The following is an 18586-nucleotide window of genomic DNA, read 5'->3' on the forward strand; positions in this document are numbered from 1 at the left end:
TGTTTTGGTGGTAATGGAGTCCTTTAACTTTTTCTTGTCTGGGCACTAGACAAGTTTTTTTAGATTACACAGAAGTGGAGAGACTCTAGAGCAGTGGCTCTCAACCTTCTGGCCCTTTAAATACAGTTCCTCATGTTGTGACCCAACCATAAAATTATTTTCGTTGCTACTTCCTAACTGTAATGTTGCTACTGTTATGAATCGTCATGTAAGTATCTGATATGCAGGATGGTCCTAGGCGACCCCTGGGAAAGGGTCGTTCGACCGCCAAAGGGGTTGCGACCCACAGGTTGAGAACCGCTGATCTAGGGCTTTTTCATGAGAGGGTTGGAAGAACTTTGAGTTTAATCTAGAGACCAGAAGACTTGGAGCTTATCTTCCCAACTAACGTCTTAAAGCCTGTCTCACAAGATGGGTCCAATTCACTCTATTTCATACAAAGGAACTGTCTAGGACCCATGCGTGGAAGTTGTGGGAGCCAGATTTCAGTTCAATTTAAGAAAGAAATTTCTAACAGTCAAAACTACAAAAAAATCAGTAGGAAGGGCATTCCTGACTAAAATAATCTAAGCAGAGGCTAGGTGAGCCCTCCAGATCGATTCCTGCTCTGAGTGGAGGTGTGAACCAGAGGACTTCTCTACCTTTTCTCTCTCTATATGACATCTAAGTATGTAAAAAAATTATTTTAAAGCACACTTATAACAAAGTGAAGTTGTAGGAGGAGGAAAGAAAATATTATTGGAGAATCAACTATTAAATTATGGACTTAAGTCAAGAGTTTATTTCATAACTTGTACATAACGACTTTTATGTTTCCATGAATCTGTATCACAAGCCTCCAGCTCTACCTTTCATCATGCACTGTGTTCATTTCACTGCAGCGAAGCCCCTATGTTCTTTTTGGCACTTAATAAGAATACTGACTGGTGCTGGGGATCAGAGTGAGGGTGTCCCTATATACACCCAAAATCTGTGGGCAAAGTGTCAGAGGTAGGAAGAGCAGAAGAGCCCCCGAACCCCCTGCAGGCTCTGCTTCCCATTAAGAACGCAAAGCATCCAGCAGCTGCTTCTAGAAAGGAGCTCTTGCCACGGCATCCACCAGGATTCTCAGAAAACTTGGCAAAATCTGTGTGAGGAGAGAGTCCAAGTTCTCATCAACGTCTCAAAGGCGTTTAGGACTAAGAGTGAGATCTATATTCAGGGCAAACCTGCACCCCCTCCTCGGGGGCTGCAGCCTTCTCACTGTTGTACGGGAGAGGGGTTGGGAGTTAGAAAGCTGATTCTGAATGGCCTCCAACTCTAAAGCACCATGGCAGAGAAACCGTGGTTGCAAACGCCCTTGCTCACAGGATCCTGGGCCCCAAAGCCTTGATCTTTCAAACTATGAAGGAGTGTGTGGCCCTCGGCCTTGAGGATACAGTGAATGACAAGTTCCCAATGGCTTGACAGGTGCATCCCTCTTAATCATGGCCATGTGAAGACTCAAGGGGACCTGACTGGCCACTCTGTCACTGTTATTACTAATTTAGTTACCAACTTTCCTGATTAAAAAGGAAACATATAAAAACACTGCCTTAGTCAAAGATAACCTCATGCTCAAAGTCACACAAGGAGGCACAGAATGAATCTTCATGACGATATCATTACTTTGAAATATTACCCCTTCCCCTACCCAAATCCCACCCCCCACCACCACCATGTACCATTTGTCAATTAATAAAAAGCATTCCAGTACTGTCTACACTGAAAATGGGAAGGTGGTAAGATAGAGAAATGGAACCCAGACCAATATCAAGAGAAATGTCTTCCTTCTCCAGAAGCCGTTAAAAATAAGACTGACACTCATCTATCTGAAATGGCTCTAGTCCTTTTAAGCAGAGAAAAGAAAGTGAGCCTGTGAGGGCCCTTCTACTCCTGTTGTCTTAAGTTGTGAACATCTAAAGTGACTCAAAACCCAAGTGCTCATCTCGTGCACAAACCACAAGCACATGGGTGCCCTAGGGACACGATGTGATACAAGGGCAGACCAATCGGTGGGGTCTCCTGGCCACACCTTGTGAGCAATTACACCACGGCTCTGAATAATTCTGTACTACATTGTTTTGAAAACAGATTCAGGAATTTGCAGAATATTTTCAGTAAGTGATCTAACAGAAATGTTTTCTCTTTCAATTTAAAAACATTTGCTAGTATTGATTGAAATGACGACACTTCAACATCCACCTGTGTTTACGTTAAATCTGTAATCAGTGATGCTGATGTAGAAATATACAGTCAATTGTCACTTTAAAACACACAAAAATTGGACATGCTATACACTTCTCTTTTAAAATGTATCTGTATTATTTTCACCAATCAAAACACACATAATATATTTTATTACAAAACATTAGGCAATATTACTTTTGAGATATGCGATCTGAGAGGTCACACCTGTATTTACCGCCAGCATGAAACATCAGAGGCGTTACATTAGCGATCAAGCAGAAGACCTCGTAATCACCACCACAACTGACACAGCATCAAATCCGGATGAAACCAGCATCCCATTCAACCTTTCGACGAGGGGCTCTGGCTGCTGGCAAGGCCCTGCTGAAGGTTTCCTGTCAGCACCGTGGCTCTGAGTTTGCATCCCAGAGGTAAGAACAGAGCCACACTAGCATCTCCAGACCACAGCTGGTCAGCACTGAGCAGCATGTGCTTCTAGAATGCTCTCCTACTTGGACAGACTCTGCTCTCTGGAACCTGCACTTGAAATCAAGACCTGACAAAGGGGAGGCAGTCATTTCGGTTTTGAGTGAAAACAAACAAAACGAACCTAGATCAAATTCCAGGCTAATAACAAATTACCTGGTTTATAAAAATATGTGTCCAAAATAGTTACTTCCAGGGTTGTGTACAATATAAATTACAAAAATAAAATAGAGAAGATGAAAAAGTGAGCACATTCTCAGTTCTTACCAGCATTCATCCACAGCGACCAGTGTGAGACCCTGCGCGCTGCACCAGGACCTGGCACCCCCTCGGGGGCCCTGCAGGGGGAGGTATTCCTGTGGAGCTCTGCTGTCTACAGCCTGTGGCCTGTCCTACGTGCACTCCCCGCCACCTGGTGGAAGGTGGGCTTGGCACGACGTGGGCTCCATCGTGAACACAAGCGAAGGAGCGAGCAGGAGGCCCATCTGTGGGGTGCCCGGCTAGGCGGGACTGCCCTGCACCCTCAGCACCTGGTGCTGCATTTACATAAGGCCAGGGCAGAGAATACATTTTTAAAACTTTTCTCTTTCTTTGTTTTTATTTTAAAAGATAGACTCAGTAAAGCTTTTAAAAGAATGTAGATTAGAGAAAAGGCCATTTTAAGATGCTTTTACATGTATAGTGATAATGGTCTTCACTATACCATCAGCCTCCAAACACAAAAATCATCATCCCAAGCCCCACAAAAGGTGTTTTTGCCTCAGTCCAAGTTAGTATTTCCATCTTGTACTCGAGTGTGTTTAAATCTCACAATATAAAACTGATTTCAGTATTAAATTTGCTCATCAAAGGTTCTACTTTCCAGTAATAATACCAATCAATAAGATACAACTGGTGCAGAGAAAATAAAATATTGTAGCTAATATTTATAATAAACTGTCTTATCAAAGTTCCTCCTCAGAACAATTCTAGAGAATGTTGACCCAACAGCTTCCAAAATAATTAAACGTGAGACAAATATCCGTACAGAATAAGCTCTAGGAAAAGCATTATGCGCACAGGTAGCCAAAATGTGACCATCGGTAGCTCCATTTCTGCAGTGACACTGCAATACCCAGCATCTCAGTGAATTCTGAATGATTTCCACATGCAAAAGTCTGAAAGCATCCATTTCAGGTGAGCAGTTTAAATCAGGAAAGATGCAATAGTGAACCACGACTCTTTCCGGGTCTCCTCCACGCCCTCTGAAGAGCTTTCCCAGAACACGCACCAGGTCCCTGAGGAGAAGGTGCCAACACCACGTGGGAAGCCACCGGCAGGCGCGGGTCAGCCGGCTGCTCACACAGACCACGGAGACGCCTGTGCTTCTCTCAGGAAAGCCAGCCCGGAGCCTGCTGCGTGGGAAAGGGAACCCGCCCTGCGCAGTCACGTTCACCTTGAACGATGACGGGAGCAGGGACCCATTCGCTGTGGGCAGAGCAAGCCCTCAGGAAGTGCCTGTGACGGCCTTTAGTGGTCATTTTGCAAAACCCTACTCTAAAGGCAATAATGGATTCAAGGAGCTATGTGCCGTCATATTACTGAGATGGATTGTTAGGGGGCTAATAAAGATGGTGAATTTTTAGGTAGCATTTTAAACTAATAGTAAGTTCATAAGACCAAGAAAAAAAGAGTTAGGGTCGACAAGATTTTAAAAGTATATATGTCTAAGCAGCACAAAACACAACTTGGAACTTTGTCATGCAGTGAAGCTGAATGTGCAGCCACCAGACTAATGTGCATGTAAGTGTCTTGGTTTTAGCAGAGATAATTCTCAGCCCCAAACATGACAAATTTTTAAAAAGTTCTATTTTTTATTTATTAAATAGATGTAATTATATTCTTTCTGAAATACAAAAGATAGAATAAATCATACCATAAAAGAAGGTGAGATATGATAATATGATGGTGGCCAATTAATACACATAAATCTATTTTTTCTGGACAGACACCAAAGTACTTAAGATTAAGAGGTAATTCTAGAAACAGCACTACCTGGAAGACTATTTGGCATTTAAATATTGATTTCCAAAGTTCTAGATGGCAAGTTGGAGCAAGCACTGTGGTCACATGCATATAAGTCCCAACAGTCTTTGAGGATGAGAAATTGTCACTACCATTACCGTACAAGTAAAGAAACAAAATTCATTCATTCTAATTGCTCACCTGAAATGACCTTGAACAAAATCTCTAAAAGTGTGGCTTGCACTTTGTTCTTCAGACATAACCTGCTTCACTATAATCTAGTCAGGCAATGCTATCAGGACTGAGCAGGGGCAAGGCATCATGTTTCTTACATGCAGAACATGGACTTTTTCTATTTGGTTCCATCAACTCCTGGGCATTTCAGGCCCATGGAAGCGAGAGTTCCTCACTGACAACAAGCTTGCTATTTCGAACTCATCATCGACAACCTTCAAGGGGTCCCGTGGAGGCATCGAGGCTGCTGTCTGTGTCTGAGGCCAACGTCTGCTCGGTGGACATGGATGAAATGTCATTGATAGATGATGACTGAGAAGGAGTGGCGTTGCTACTTACTGCTGCATCTGTGCTAAGAAAACCAAGCATAATAAAACCTGAGGCACGACACTGCTGCACACCCGGCAGGGAGCCTCAGGGCGCTCCTCGCTTGTCCTCTGTGGTTTCCCGTCCTAACTATTAGTATAAATGAGAAGTTAGTTGACTGTACATTTTGAGCTTTTCCTAGAGTCCTCTTTAGGCCCAGAATCCCAAATATTCCTGTCTTTCCCTGAAACATTCTCCTTTTCTTCCTAGTGGCTAAGCATCATATATGTATAATCATGTTAACTACTTAAAAATGCCTGCTGGGTTAAAAAGGATATTAAAGAAAATTGCTGAATGTATCCAAAAATTATCAGTATCTCAAAAGGCTTAAGCCCAAATAGGATTCAAATGCCACCAGACATTTCAGTTATAATCGCAAACACTCGATCCAAGGACAAAAGCATCAGCTTTGAAGAATTCTTTTGCAATAAAAATACCTACTAAAATAAGGGCTGTATACAAACAAACCAGCAAGAAAGGGGGGGAAATGTGGTGTCCTCCTGTTCATTTTATTTTTGTTTTAGAAATCTCCAAAATTGACATATTAAGGCAAATGAAATTATCCTACTTGCTACTATCCATATTTTGGTCTGGTCTGAGCAAAAATAAAACATTCAGGCCCTCAGAGGTTAGTGTCTGCAGTCTTAAATGTGGGCTTAACAAAAAGCACCTAATCTCATGCTGAAGTTACACGACCTCTAGATGACTGACCCACTTGTCTTGCTGAATATAAAATTCCATAATAAGAAGCAGTGCACACAGGCAATAGAAGCTGGGTGAGAAAATCTCTATAATGAAGAATTTCCGTGAGAAAAACAGGTAGCCTCCCACAGGCTTAGGAACAGACATGCTATGTCTCTAGTGATCACACAGTTGCCTCGCTGTTAGGCTTCTCCCATTAGGTAGGTCGAGGAGAAAACGGTGTAACTGTATGAATAATTTTCTCAAAAGAAAACCAAACTCATCTTAATTAGATTCACATTCGTTTTCTTTTTAACTGGGTGTGGGCCAGGACAAAGTGGGTCATGCACATCGAAAAGGCTTTACATTCCATTTCCTCATCTGGAAATGGAGCTGACAGCAGCTGCTGCAAGGCTGGGACAAGAATGTTTACAATGAGGCTCGTTCACTGCTTGGCACCTCAGTACCTCAGTGTACCGTCAGCAGCCACCCCCAGGACAAACCCAGACGGGAGACTAAGCACACGTGGATTTTCAAACCCAGTGCTGGTCACGCTGGCACTTAACACACCACTGCCAGCTGTGAAAGCTGACCAGGGAAAGAAGAATGCGATCACTATTAAAGCGATGACTAACCTGAAGGCTGATCTTTGACAACACCGTTCTTACTTCTTTCTTCCCAGTCCATGACTTCTTTGTAAATTAGCTCTGCAAACAGAAGTGCAAGTGAAAAGGCTTCCCCAGTTTCTTGGCATCTCTAACCCTTCTTCCAAGTCAACGGGAACTACTCCAAGGGCACTGGGATGTGTTATTTTTAATTGTGATATACAGTTAATTCAGAAACACAGTCGACCTAGACCAAACTATCCATGTTTTGATAGATCACATCTTTTCAACCCAATTATTAAGGCCACCAAAAATGTAGGTGGTTCTGGGTCCATGAGGGGATTTTAAAAAGGGGGGCAGGTAGACAGAGAGAGAGAAAGAAACAGAGAGAAAGAGAAAGTTAACAAAGTGGCTCTCACAGAACATTTTAAACTATTGGATGCTCTCACACGTGTTTGTATGTTTCTCTGTCATTACTGTGGTTCTCCAAACACGACCAGCATCCACATGTGAGCTAGAAGCACCTCCAGACTGCCCAGAAATTAATCCAAATACCTAACTTTTTTCTTGGCTTCAACTCGGTTTTCCTTGGTAAGAAAAACAATTAACTATTAAACAATTTATTAGGGGGGGGTTCTAAAATTTTAGGATTCTTGAAATAAAATAAGCCTGCCTTTTGCCACAAAGCGTGGCTGTGTATAAGGCCCTGCTGTGTGTGTGTACGCAGATCACTGGCACTCTGGGCATCCTGGGAAGGGGCCCAGGTCACCTATTTTGACTTGTGCTGACCATGGTTCTCAATTACTAGTGACTCTAACTTTTAATGAAAAATCATTAGTTCAGTCTCTTTATTGCTGGTTTAGTTTGTTGTGAGTTGTCTGGTTAATCTCATAGTGGAATAAAAATTTTTTGCATATTTGTGATCTGTTATTTTGCCCAAATTCTATTTTAAACCACATATACAACCACATGATTTACGAATACAGCATACATTAAAATGACCCCGCTGAAGTCCCCAAGGTCTGCTTTACGGGTTTGTAAATTGGGGCTACCCAACATTTTGCAACACGTCATCAAGGTGTGATATAATTAGTACACTTAGTTGACAAACCAGGATTTGATAATGTAAGGTCATGTGAAAAAGCCCTTATTTTTCTCTTTTAAAGCCAATAATATACAATTCATACATGTCCCTTTTGAACTCTGTTACCTTCGAGTTCTTTTTCTCCTGGGAAGGGGGAGAGGGAGGGTAATGGCCTGCAGGGTTTCTTGTTCCTGCCCCCAAAGGCTATTAATGACAAGTGAGAAACTGCCCCTTCAAGGACTTCAAGAAATGTCGTAAGTATGGATCAAAATCAGCTCCCCGTTACCTTTCCATTCTTCAATCGCATGTTCTCTTTCTTCCAACTGGGCATCGTAAATTTGAGGTGGTGGCTAAAAATTAAGTTACACGTAAAGTCAATTAATTTACAAAATAATGAGGCATTAAGAAAAGGGTAGAATCACTTGGAGGACTTCTAATATATTTATGATATGGATGTAATTTTTTTCAAACATGGCTTATGAAAGATTTCTTCAAAAGTGTGATATTATATCAGTTTTAGAATCAAAATAATTAAGAAAAGATTAACCAATAAAATAGAGATCTTATTGTCATCTTTATAATCACATGACCTCAAAACACTTTAAAGCTATCTGCTCAAATCTATATATAAAAAAGCCTAATATGCAAGTATCCCCTTGGGAGTTCGATCACTTGCTATGACATGTGATGACCACCAGGGGGCAGCGCAGAACGAAGGAAGGCCCCAGCCAGCAGCCAGCAGCGGGGGAAGGAAGGCCCTGGCTGGCAGCTGGAAGGCCCTGATTGGCCCTGATCACTGGCGAGGCTTAGGGACCCTACCTGTGCACAAATTTTGTGCACTGGGCCTCCAGTGTAATTACAAAATGAGTCATCATAGGCTGCTTCCTAGAGACCCTCCCTGGACAAGGCACTGTGCTAGGATACAGAAGGGGGAGAATGCAGTCCAGATTGACAGTTCTTCTCGTCAGAACTCCCAAACCCATCCACCTCCACCCATCAGTGCACTGATCCAAAAACTTGCTTAAAAATCACATGCTTATCTATCAGATTCTTTTCATATAAAACAATATTTAAAATGGAGGTTTTAAAAAGAATAATAAAAAAATAAAAATAAAATGGTGGTTAAATCCAGAGGCCAAGATGTAAAAATGAGTTCCACTGCTGGCACACAATCAGCATCCACTATGCGCTTCTTTCACTCACAGCTGAGGATCGCCCCCAGTGTGCTGTGGAAACATGCACATGAGCACCAGCTCAGAGTGGAGCGCCCCTAGCAGGTGTCCCTGGGAAGGATCAACAAACGTGATTTTCAGCAAGTTTCTTAGCCTGACTGGGTGCCTAAACAAGATGATGTAACCAAAGTCCAACACACACCAGGTACACATGGAGCTTAAAAGTGGCGATATGGTGACCACCCGCCAGCATCCGCATCCAAGATGAGTCTATGGCCGCAGCATAAGCACGTTCACTTCCTAAGTACTGAGCTAGAGCCCCAGGAACAAGTGCTCCAAACGGGGCTGTGACCCATCACATGGCCTCTTTGTGATCCTCTTAATTAGGACTTGCTCCCCTTATGCAGACATTCTAGACCAGACAGAAGACCCTAGGAAATGTAAGTCCCTGAACATATATATGTCTTTTCACAAGAGCTGCTTACCGCTTCTGCTTCAGCAGGGTCATACCACACAGTAATGTAAGGGTGACGCAAAGCCTCGTCCACAGAGATTCGCTTGTCAGGGTCTATCACTAACATTTTTGATAACAGATCTCTGGCTTGACTTGCTAGAGTAAAAACAAATCTTAGATTAGTAACTAATGCTGTTTATCTGAAAACTGCACTATGAAGAATAACTGTGACAGCACAAATAGAACAAAAATGGGTCTGGCTGGTGTGGCTCAGTTGGTTGAGTGTTGTCCCATGTACCTGGGGGAGGGCGGGGTGCGGGAGGCAGCCGATCGATGCTCATCAATGTTCCTACCTCTCTGTTCTTCTCCCTCTAAAATCAATAAAAAGATTTTTTGAAATATATGAACTTTGAAAATTGTTTGATAGGTTCAAGATCAAGAGCTTTTTTCTTTAAGACTATCAGCCTCTTTCACTAGAAATCGGGCTTTTGGACGTAGTTTCAGCCTCCAGGTCTGGAAGAGGAAGACAGAGTCCCAGGGAGCACCTCTGCCAGGGAGGGTGCAGAGCTGAGCGGGGGCACTGCCGTCTGTGCAGACACGAAGCACGGGTGAGCATTTATTTCTGATGTTGTTCCAAAGTGCAACTAGAACAGACCTTATAAGCCACACAATAATCTCACACTGGCACAGGATGGGCACTTCCCAGGTGCCTCTGCTTTGCCTACCTGTATACAATGTTGTCAACATACACTTTAAAAAAATCTAGAGATTAGTAGTAGCTAAAAAAACCAACACCTCAGTAACTTAGTTAAATGCAAGGCTCACTGAGGTTTTGACAATTAAAGTTGACATATACAGGCAAAGGAGAGATGAGGCTTTTCTGATTGAGAGAAACAAATCTCTTTTCCCTTAAATCACATTTTAGTGATGGACACAGGAAAAGGGAGGAGGAGCTTCTTTTGAACTGAACTATCATTTGGTTTCTGACTTTTCAACGGGGCTAGATCCTTATACAAGCATCCTGTGAACCTGGAAACGTTTAAAATGTCAGCTGCTGAACTAACGCAGGAGTCTTTCTGACTGGTGGGAATAGTTTTATTTGGCCAATTTAGTTAAGTCATTTTATTGAGGACAAAACTTCTAGGTCTTGAAGCTTTCTCTCCACAATGCCTTCATTTTAGTCTGGAAATGGCTTTACTTGAAGGTTTCAACTATTTTGTTTGCCAATGTTCACAGGTTTTAGAACACAAACATGAAAAATGAACGCTTCACCCAGATTATGAAAACAAGGAAAGAGACTAGCTTACTTTTAATTTTGTCTCGTTCCGATTCTGATGGGAATATCCAGTCTGGAAAGAGTTCTTCAAATTTGATTCCAGGATATTTTGGTCTGTTTTCTACATAATTCCTCACAGTTGGCTGAAGTTTCTTCATGAAATCTGCAGACGGTGTTCCTAGCTGCTCAATAACTTTATTCCACTGATCAATATCTAAGGAATCTCTTGAGGAAAATACAACTGAAATGCCTTATATTCCTATTACATGAAGTGGTATCATTCAAAGAAAAACAAATTATATTTATACCTGTCAACAAGTAATTAACTAGGCCACTCTACAGGGCCTGCAGAAGCATTTTGAAATAATATTCAAATAAGGTTTGAGTTTCCAAGTTTAGATCATTAAAAAACAAACAAACAAAAAAACTCTTATACTCTTTATAAACTATGATCACAGTTTATTAAATCAATACAGTGAGTTCTATGTGCCTTCCCATTCTAGATCAAAATAAAGGTATCTTATAACTGAAGAATACCTATGACAGAAATGCTTATCTATGAAATTAGACAGTAATTACAAGGCAAACTGAAACCAGTTTTCACAGTAATGCTATGTTAGATCTAAAGCTCCCTAAACTGGAAGACCTATGGGGCTTCTCAGTTCACAGCTGAGGAACCAGAGCCCTGTGAGGCAGGGCCCACATCTGGCATTTGCCAACATTTTCACTTGAAAAAAAAAGGTGTCAATACTTGTTTCTCTAATTCCCAGCCTCTTGCTCTCTCTTAAACATCCTCTTGTCAGGCTTCCCCCATCACTCCATGAAATCTAGCCCACCCAGGCTGCCAGTGACCATCCCTCACCCCAGTGGCCATTCTCACCCCTGACCTTTTTAACAGCGTCACCCAGCTTCCCCTCAGCAACTTCCCCCCGGCTTCTAGAGCCTCTCCCTCCAGGAGGGGCCTCTGTCACCTTCACAGGCTTCTCTTTTCTCTGCCACCCGAGGGGCTGGGTCCTCCTCCTTTGTCCTCTCTCAGCACTCACTACCAGTATCCTGCCTTTACACAGCATGGCAGTCTGACCATCCATCTTTGTTTCTCCATCCCAAACCCCTTCCCAAGCTCAGCTCTTGCTATCTCCAGTGTCTGACATACATCTCAGAACCCTAACAAGGCTCGCTGAAGGGCTGACCTTCAAAACAAATACAGCGTTTCAGCCGCCTCCCCCTACCATCCTGGTGGTTTCCTTGTGATAGCCCTTGACCTTGCAGGTCTACCCTCAGCTCAGCAGTTGGGCCATCCTTTTCCACTTTAGGTCAGCTGAGAGCCTAGGAAAGGGTAGGTGCTCAATAAATAGCTACCGGGGTTATGTCTATAGACTACAGAGGGATAGGCGACAGGAGGACAGTCCCAAAAGCCTGGCTGACATCCGGGGTGTGTGAAGGCACCACCGAGCTCTCATTATACCATAGAGGAACCAAGGCTCAGAAGGGCTCTGACTCCTCAAGGATGCAGACACCATGTGGGAGTCAGAACTGGGCCGAAGGTGGCCTGGCTAAAGCTTCCCCTCTTATGGACCATGCTGGGACAGGAGCTCCTTTTCTACCCCAGGCCACAAACCTAAAGCGAATCTATAAGAACTGCAGACTGCTTTCCAGAATCTAATGTTTGAAAAACTGGCAAAACTATCTTTGAAAAATGATGTTAATCTCAGTGTGTGTTCTGAAAATGACATTAGGTAATCTTATATATACAATTATTAATTACAGACACTGTAAGATGTTAATATGTAAAGTAGGAATTTGAAATTACTTAATAATGCACCAAAAAGTACCCACATTTTTCATTTTTGTATTTTCTGAAGAAAACATTTCTTAATACAAAAAGGAAAGGCATAAAATGAAGAAGAACTGAGACAAACTGAATGTTAGATACTTTTAAATGATTTACCTTTAGAATATGTCAATTTTTCCCTTTTTAATTGACTTTATTTGTAAAATAAAGGCCCCCTTCCTTACAGTTTGAAACAAGTGAATCTAAGGTAGATTATGGGAAACTACTGGAAAATTTACTAGAACAAAATAAAATGCTGCATTTAACCTCACATAACATCTGTAATGTGGTAAATAAAATGACAGGAATAAAACCTTTTCATTCCAAGTTTGTGTTGTGAATAATTTATAATACAAAAAAACTGCCCTCATAAAATTATAAAAAACTAAAATTAACAAAATACAAACACTGACTACACAGCTTGATTTCCTTTAAAAAACACAACACATCAATTTGCCAATGAACAGAGACACTTAAAGCTTTCATAACAAAAATCAAAATCAAAGACTAATGAAAATATTAAGTGGTTAGAACACAAATGAAAAAGGGCATATGTGAAGAACCATGTTGGCGTAAAAAACATTAGAGATGGAAGAATATGAGGAATATGAGAAAAGAAAGCTATATTATCTATTTACTTTGTGCTATGTCATTAATATGATTTCCTGACCACAAGATAAGTTAATCTTTGGCATTTTATATTTTTTTTTAGACTTCCCAGTGTCTCACAAAATACCTTTAAGCAGGTTTTTAAAAAATTTCTACAAAATGTCAGCAGAGAAACAAGAAAATTTACCATATGTTGTTCCTCACCAACTTTCACTTTAATCTTTTTCACTTAGGTGTTATGTAGTGTGCTTCCGTTCTTTGGGGGAAAGTATTTTAATGCATACTAATAGCTAACAAAATAGCATATTAATTAAATTATGCAGGAATACTTACTGGCCTACTAAATTTAGACAGCAACTTGCCTAGTTAAATTAATTGAATGAACTAAATAAATAACATTTTCATTTATATCAGAATATATTCATCAAATAATAAATAAATTTCTAATAAGCTATTTTTTATAAAATTAAGAGCTAATATAATTAGTTTAACTTAATAAGCCTCAATAAAATCATTAGAGGTAGTCAAGTAAAAAAGAAAAGGTAAAACTGAACCGTTGGTTTGTGACACTAATTTAACAAACATAATAAAGCCCCTTACACCCGGTCTGGAACTATGGCGTTTTCCTTTTGAGCTCCGGCTGCTTGTAGTGCTTAAGGAAGCATGGCCGGGAAGGTCCCGGGAAGGATACGGTCAGTGCCTTGGAATATCACACAACCTTTCACCAGCTCGCCCATGATGCAACCCACTGACCAGATATCAACTGAAAATAAAATGAAATGATAAAATTATAAAGTGCCATGAACAAAACAAAGGTGAGGAAAAGGAATTCTAACAGTGTACTAAACACACAAATATGGAAGAACGAATTGCTAAGGGTGAGTTGAGCTTCACACAATGTGAATGGTTGCGGCCTCCAGTGTAGCCATCAGTGCACAGCAACCTGGGGCTTAAGTGGCAAAGATTCCAATACTTTACAGCTTAAAAAAGAAACAAAACCCCAGAAACAGAACTGCCTGTCCCCACACCAAGCTGTTTTAGCCGCCCCCCCTCCACCCCCCCTGTGGCCACTGCAGGTCTCCCTGTGAAGGATACAGTCTCTTCCTGGGAACAGGACTTTATGGAGAACCATTTCTGCCATGATGCACCCGACAGACCAGATGTCCACTACCAAACACCAGGTGATTAAAACCAGCAGGAGACCCACACATCCTCCTCCAACTCCTCCCATAGAGACCAACGCAGCTGGTAACATGCGAACCCCACGCCTCCTGAGGGTCCTTTTCTAAACTGTCCCGTCAGCAGGGCCCACAGAGGCAGGCTGGCTTTTCTGAGCTCCAGGGGAGGCCCTGCCAGGTGCCCTGACTTCCAGCGGCTCACCCTCTTCTGCGGGGCCAGCAGAACTCACGCCTCTGCCAGCCAGGCAGAGGGCTATCTAGTGCCCTTGCCGGAGAGGAGGCGGGTGGGAGAAGGTAAGCGGGAATCTAGTTTTCTCTCCCTTCCGCAGGAAACAAGAGCCCAGACGGTGTCCCGGTGGGAGCACAGGCTACGGAGCAGCTAAGTAGATCTGAGGCAAAGCCATTTCAGATGGCTGGGGCAAACTTTCAGACTTTTTTAAAACAAGTTAATGTGATTTCATTCTTTTTGGCAAATTTGTCAAAAGCTAAGTCTGAAAGAGCTCTGTTATTGTTATTGCTAGAATAAGTTTTGATGTTAAAAAAACACCAATATCAACTTTTCTATGCAAAAAAGAACATATATTATTCCATTTGTAGCACGTTCAAAAATAAGTAAAACCAATCAATGGTGCTGGAAATGAGGGTGGTAGCTTCCCTTGGGGACTAAGACCTGAAGGGCCCTGGGGAGGCCTGGGGTGGTGCTGGTTATGTGGGTGTGCTCCCATTAAGTGCACACTTGAGATTTATACTCCTTTCTGTAAGCATGTTATACTTTGATAAACATTCAAAAATATTAACTTCAAAAGTGGATAATTTTAACTAATGGAAATATAAAAGTAATGATTTTTTATTTGTGGACTAGGATAATCTGTGTGTAACACAGTCCCCACGTTAAAGTTTATACAACTCACAGGAAAGAGACAACACTAGTGATGACAAATGGCACTATTTTTAAACATCTCAGGCTCTCCGGTACCATCGGCACTCACCGTTCTCCTTATAGCCCATACCCAGGATGACTTCCGGCGCCCGGTAATACCGTGTCACCACGTAGGGAGTCATCATGAAGTTGGTGCACGCTGTGCGGGCGAGGCCAAAGTCCAGGATCTTAAGCGTGCAGTCTGACTTTACTACGATGTTGCTAGGTTTCAAATCCTAGGACAGAAATGGTTTGAATGAATAAAATGCACCAAAGCATGCTACTAGTAAATAAACCGCATGCTGGCAGAGCGGAGAGGTCAGTGACTGCTGACGTACACGAGAGTGCTGGCGGGAGGAGGAGAGTTAGAATGGAACCCTGGCATTTTGGAACAATTCTGGAAAATCCTATTCTCAAACTGAAACTAATACAAATAAGCCTAAAGAAGTCAGCTGGTTGCCCTCAGCCCCATGTGGAAATGCTCATGGCCTTTACTGCAAACCTTCCGAGGCGGGGAGCTGGCCGGGCTGAGGGTCAAGGGGCTGGTGCCCGGTGTGAGGGATGGGGCTGCCACTCGTGTAGGGTCCATGCTGCCCAGGGCCCGGCCTCCACACCCTGCACCGTACTGCGCAGGCCATGGCGGGCCACCGGCTCACCAGGAGGGCAGTGAGATGGGAACCTCCTCCAGGTTCAAGACCTTGATCAGCCCATTCTGTGGAAAGTGCAGCTTAAATGGGCAACAGCAGCAGGCCCAGCAACCAGTGCCAAAATCCCACTCAAGGGAAGCACCTCGTCACGGACAAACAAGGACTTGCTGGTGGGTGGCTGCTGGGACATCCACGCCCGGCACCAAGCAGGACTGCAGCACCGAGGGCACTGCGCTTCCTGCTGCCTGCGGCCCAGCGCGCTCCTCCTGCAGCGTCCGCAGCAGGCGGCTGTGCATTCCAGGACCTCTTCAGGGCAAAGATCATTGAACTGTTGGGCTAAATACAGGCCTCATCCCAGCGCTTGCAGCACAAGAACCCCTACAGGGATCTCACAGCAAAATAGTCCCACGGAGAAGCCCTCCTGGAAGACTTGCGCACGCGCGTCCCCCCCCCCCCTCCCCGGGAGCACTGGCAGCCGCAGCCCGGCCTCAGTGGTCACCAGTCCCTTGGAGAGAGGTGTTGTGGGAAACCTTGGCTTTGACCGCTTCTTGTGTTGTGCGCTTTGGCTTCACTCCGCGCCGGGCTTTACCAGGTGGGACTGTTGTGTAACGCAGCTTGAAACACCAGCAAGTCACGTTTGAAAAAGAGGCTGATGCTTTGGGCGCCTGCAACCTGGCAGGCCAAGAAACCCCAGGCCGGGCAGGAAGGCCGAGGAAGCGAGGGGCACCCGGCTGGAGCCCCTAAAGCCACTTAAGGTGAGGGCGAGTGGGCCCCAGCACCTGTCTTGGAGAAAGGAAAGGGTCGGGCTGCGCTGGAAGTTCTTGTGTACGGGGACCCAGGCACTCGACGCTCATCGGGGCCCTTCACTGTAGTTATTTATTGCATTTCTCTGTAGGGGAAAAATACCTTCCCTTGACACACTGAATATATCCAAGGAAATTCTTATTGTTTTCTCGAGTTTCATGAGTTAAGTCATCCCTTCACCCAGAGAAAATGTTGGGCCTCTTAGAATGTGCATGTTCTCTCCAGGTAGTTATTTTGGGTTTTGTTTTCGCAGCATCTTCAGGAGAGGGCCCTGAACACCTTATGCTGGCATCTGAGATTGCCTAAAAACTCAAAGATACTGTTCCAGTCTAACCGATGACGAGCTTCCAGCAGCCGGCATCATGTGCTGTCAGGCTGTTTTCTAGGGGTGTCTGGGATACTTGTATGCCTGTGAGCGAGCACCATTTTAAACAGAAATTCTGACTCATTGTCCTGGAAGATTTTGTTCTCATTTCCTCCGAAGTGACTGGTGTGCTCAGCCATGGTCCAGGGGAGCCTCCTCTCCTCCCATCATGGCAACCCCACGTTAAGGGGATTCCTCATGGAGATACGTACATCTAGCCATTGGCTATAAGTGGTCATCCTTTATTACTTTCAGATGTTACAGGTACAGAAATTGGGTTTCCCTGTGGTTTGCAAAGAAGAAGAAACCCCAAGTTTCTAGCAAGGAGTGAGAGACTTAAAATTAACATGTACCCTGTGGCACGAGGGAATGAACGCAGGGCATGCAGCTTGCTGGTCTACATGCTCCAGGCGGGCCCCATGTTTCCAGAACAAGCCCCAAAGCATTTGGTCCTCAGATCAGACATGCCCGAGTCCCACTCTGCTCTCGGGAGCTGCACTGACACAGCTCTTCCTGGAGCCCCTCACTGACCCCGGGACTGGGCAAGGTCCTTTTCATGTTTTGGTTGTTCAAGTTGTTGGCCTTGGAGCCGGGCACTAGTTTTACAATCTGCTTTCACATTTTTTGCTTTCCAGTATGCTTCTGCAATAGGTGTGGTCATTTCCTTTCACTTCCTCCTATCACTTCTTACATTTATCTTCTCCAAGTAGTCTGTCCCCATAACTAAGTTTCCTCAGAGGGTAAATTGTGTGTCTGGTGATTATTTTTAAATTTAGATCCCAAGAAATGTATTGTTTGCAGTGGACTTTTGGATTCTCTGTGTAGTTCCTGGTGCTTAATCAAACTTTGTATATGAAAGAAATGTGCATGTTCAGATGTTTCACCATCTCATTATTTTCAGCAATTAGTAAAAAACCCCACAACCCTTCTGAGGGTTTCCCCTCCCTCCCTCCCTCCCTCCCTCCCTCCCTCCCTCCCTCCCTCCCTCCCTCCTCTCTCCCTCCCTCTTTCCCTCCCTCCCTTCCTCTCTCCACGCCTGGTCATCCTTCAGTTCCTAAATCTCTGGCTCTTCCCTGCTCTCCAACAGATATAATTGACATTTTCTAGTAGCCATCTTAAAGAGAGTGAATAGAAACAGGTAAGACTAATTTTAATAATACATTTTACTTAATCCAATATATCCATAATATTGAGAAAAGACTGAAGGTAGGGAATATAAAAGGAATCACTTTAACCAAGCTGCTGAAATTATTAACATTATGAAGATGGAGGCATGAGGAAGGACTCTATTCTTGTTCTACTTAAGTAGTCTGGGAACTTAAACTTTTTGAACTTTCCAGTCCTGAGCTGATGCCTGGACGTACATCTGGACAGACACCAGACTGCCAGATAACCTCCGACTTCCCCCTCCAGGTAACCCTCTGATTATCCCCCAAAGGACCCACATATCCAGGTCACCTGACATCCTCCTGACATCTGTTATCCATCGATGTGACTAGACCCCCTGGTGCCCATCCTCTAGAGCACCTGGCACCCATCGTCCAGACAGCCTGCCATCTGACTGACACCGTCCTGGACCACTCCTCGGGTTAAGAATGCAGGACTGCCTATTCTCAAGAATGCACTTTTTACTATAGGAACTCCTAACTTTTTTTATTCTTCAG

The 18586-nt window shown here is 43.5% G+C and overlaps 1 protein-coding gene across 14 annotated transcripts in view; it reads right to left on the reverse strand.

Annotated features, from left to right (window-relative positions):
* Positions 1 to 2223: 2223 nt before the first annotated feature.
* MAPK9 (mitogen-activated protein kinase 9) overlaps positions 2224 to 18586 on the reverse strand; it is a 56745-nt gene continuing 40382 nt past the window's right edge. For 5 of the 14 annotated variants that reach the window (XM_036312245.1, XM_036312246.1, XM_036312247.1 and 2 more), the window contains 7 exons: positions 15178 to 15343; positions 13702 to 13773; positions 10602 to 10784; positions 9326 to 9450; positions 7955 to 8018; positions 6615 to 6686; positions 2224 to 5279 (listed from right to left, as the gene is read on the reverse strand). In XM_036312245.1, coding sequence (XP_036168138.1) covers positions 5137 to 5279; positions 6615 to 6686; positions 7955 to 8018; positions 9326 to 9450; positions 10602 to 10784; positions 13702 to 13773; positions 15178 to 15343 — 825 coding nt within the window. In that variant the 3' untranslated portion in view covers positions 2224 to 5136. Of the gene's footprint in view, positions 5285 to 6614; positions 6687 to 6714; positions 6910 to 7954; positions 8019 to 9325; positions 9451 to 10601; positions 10785 to 13701; positions 13774 to 14105; positions 14178 to 15177; positions 15344 to 18586 lie in introns of those variants that run through there. The other 9 variants (XM_036312248.1, XM_036312252.1, XM_036312249.1 and 6 more) reach the window with 9 other exon arrangements.

The sequence above is a fragment of the Myotis myotis genome, unplaced genomic scaffold (genome assembly GCF_014108235.1).
Source record: "Myotis myotis isolate mMyoMyo1 unplaced genomic scaffold, mMyoMyo1.p scaffold_m19_p_6, whole genome shotgun sequence".
Classification (NCBI taxonomy): domain Eukaryota; kingdom Metazoa; phylum Chordata; class Mammalia; order Chiroptera; family Vespertilionidae; genus Myotis; species Myotis myotis.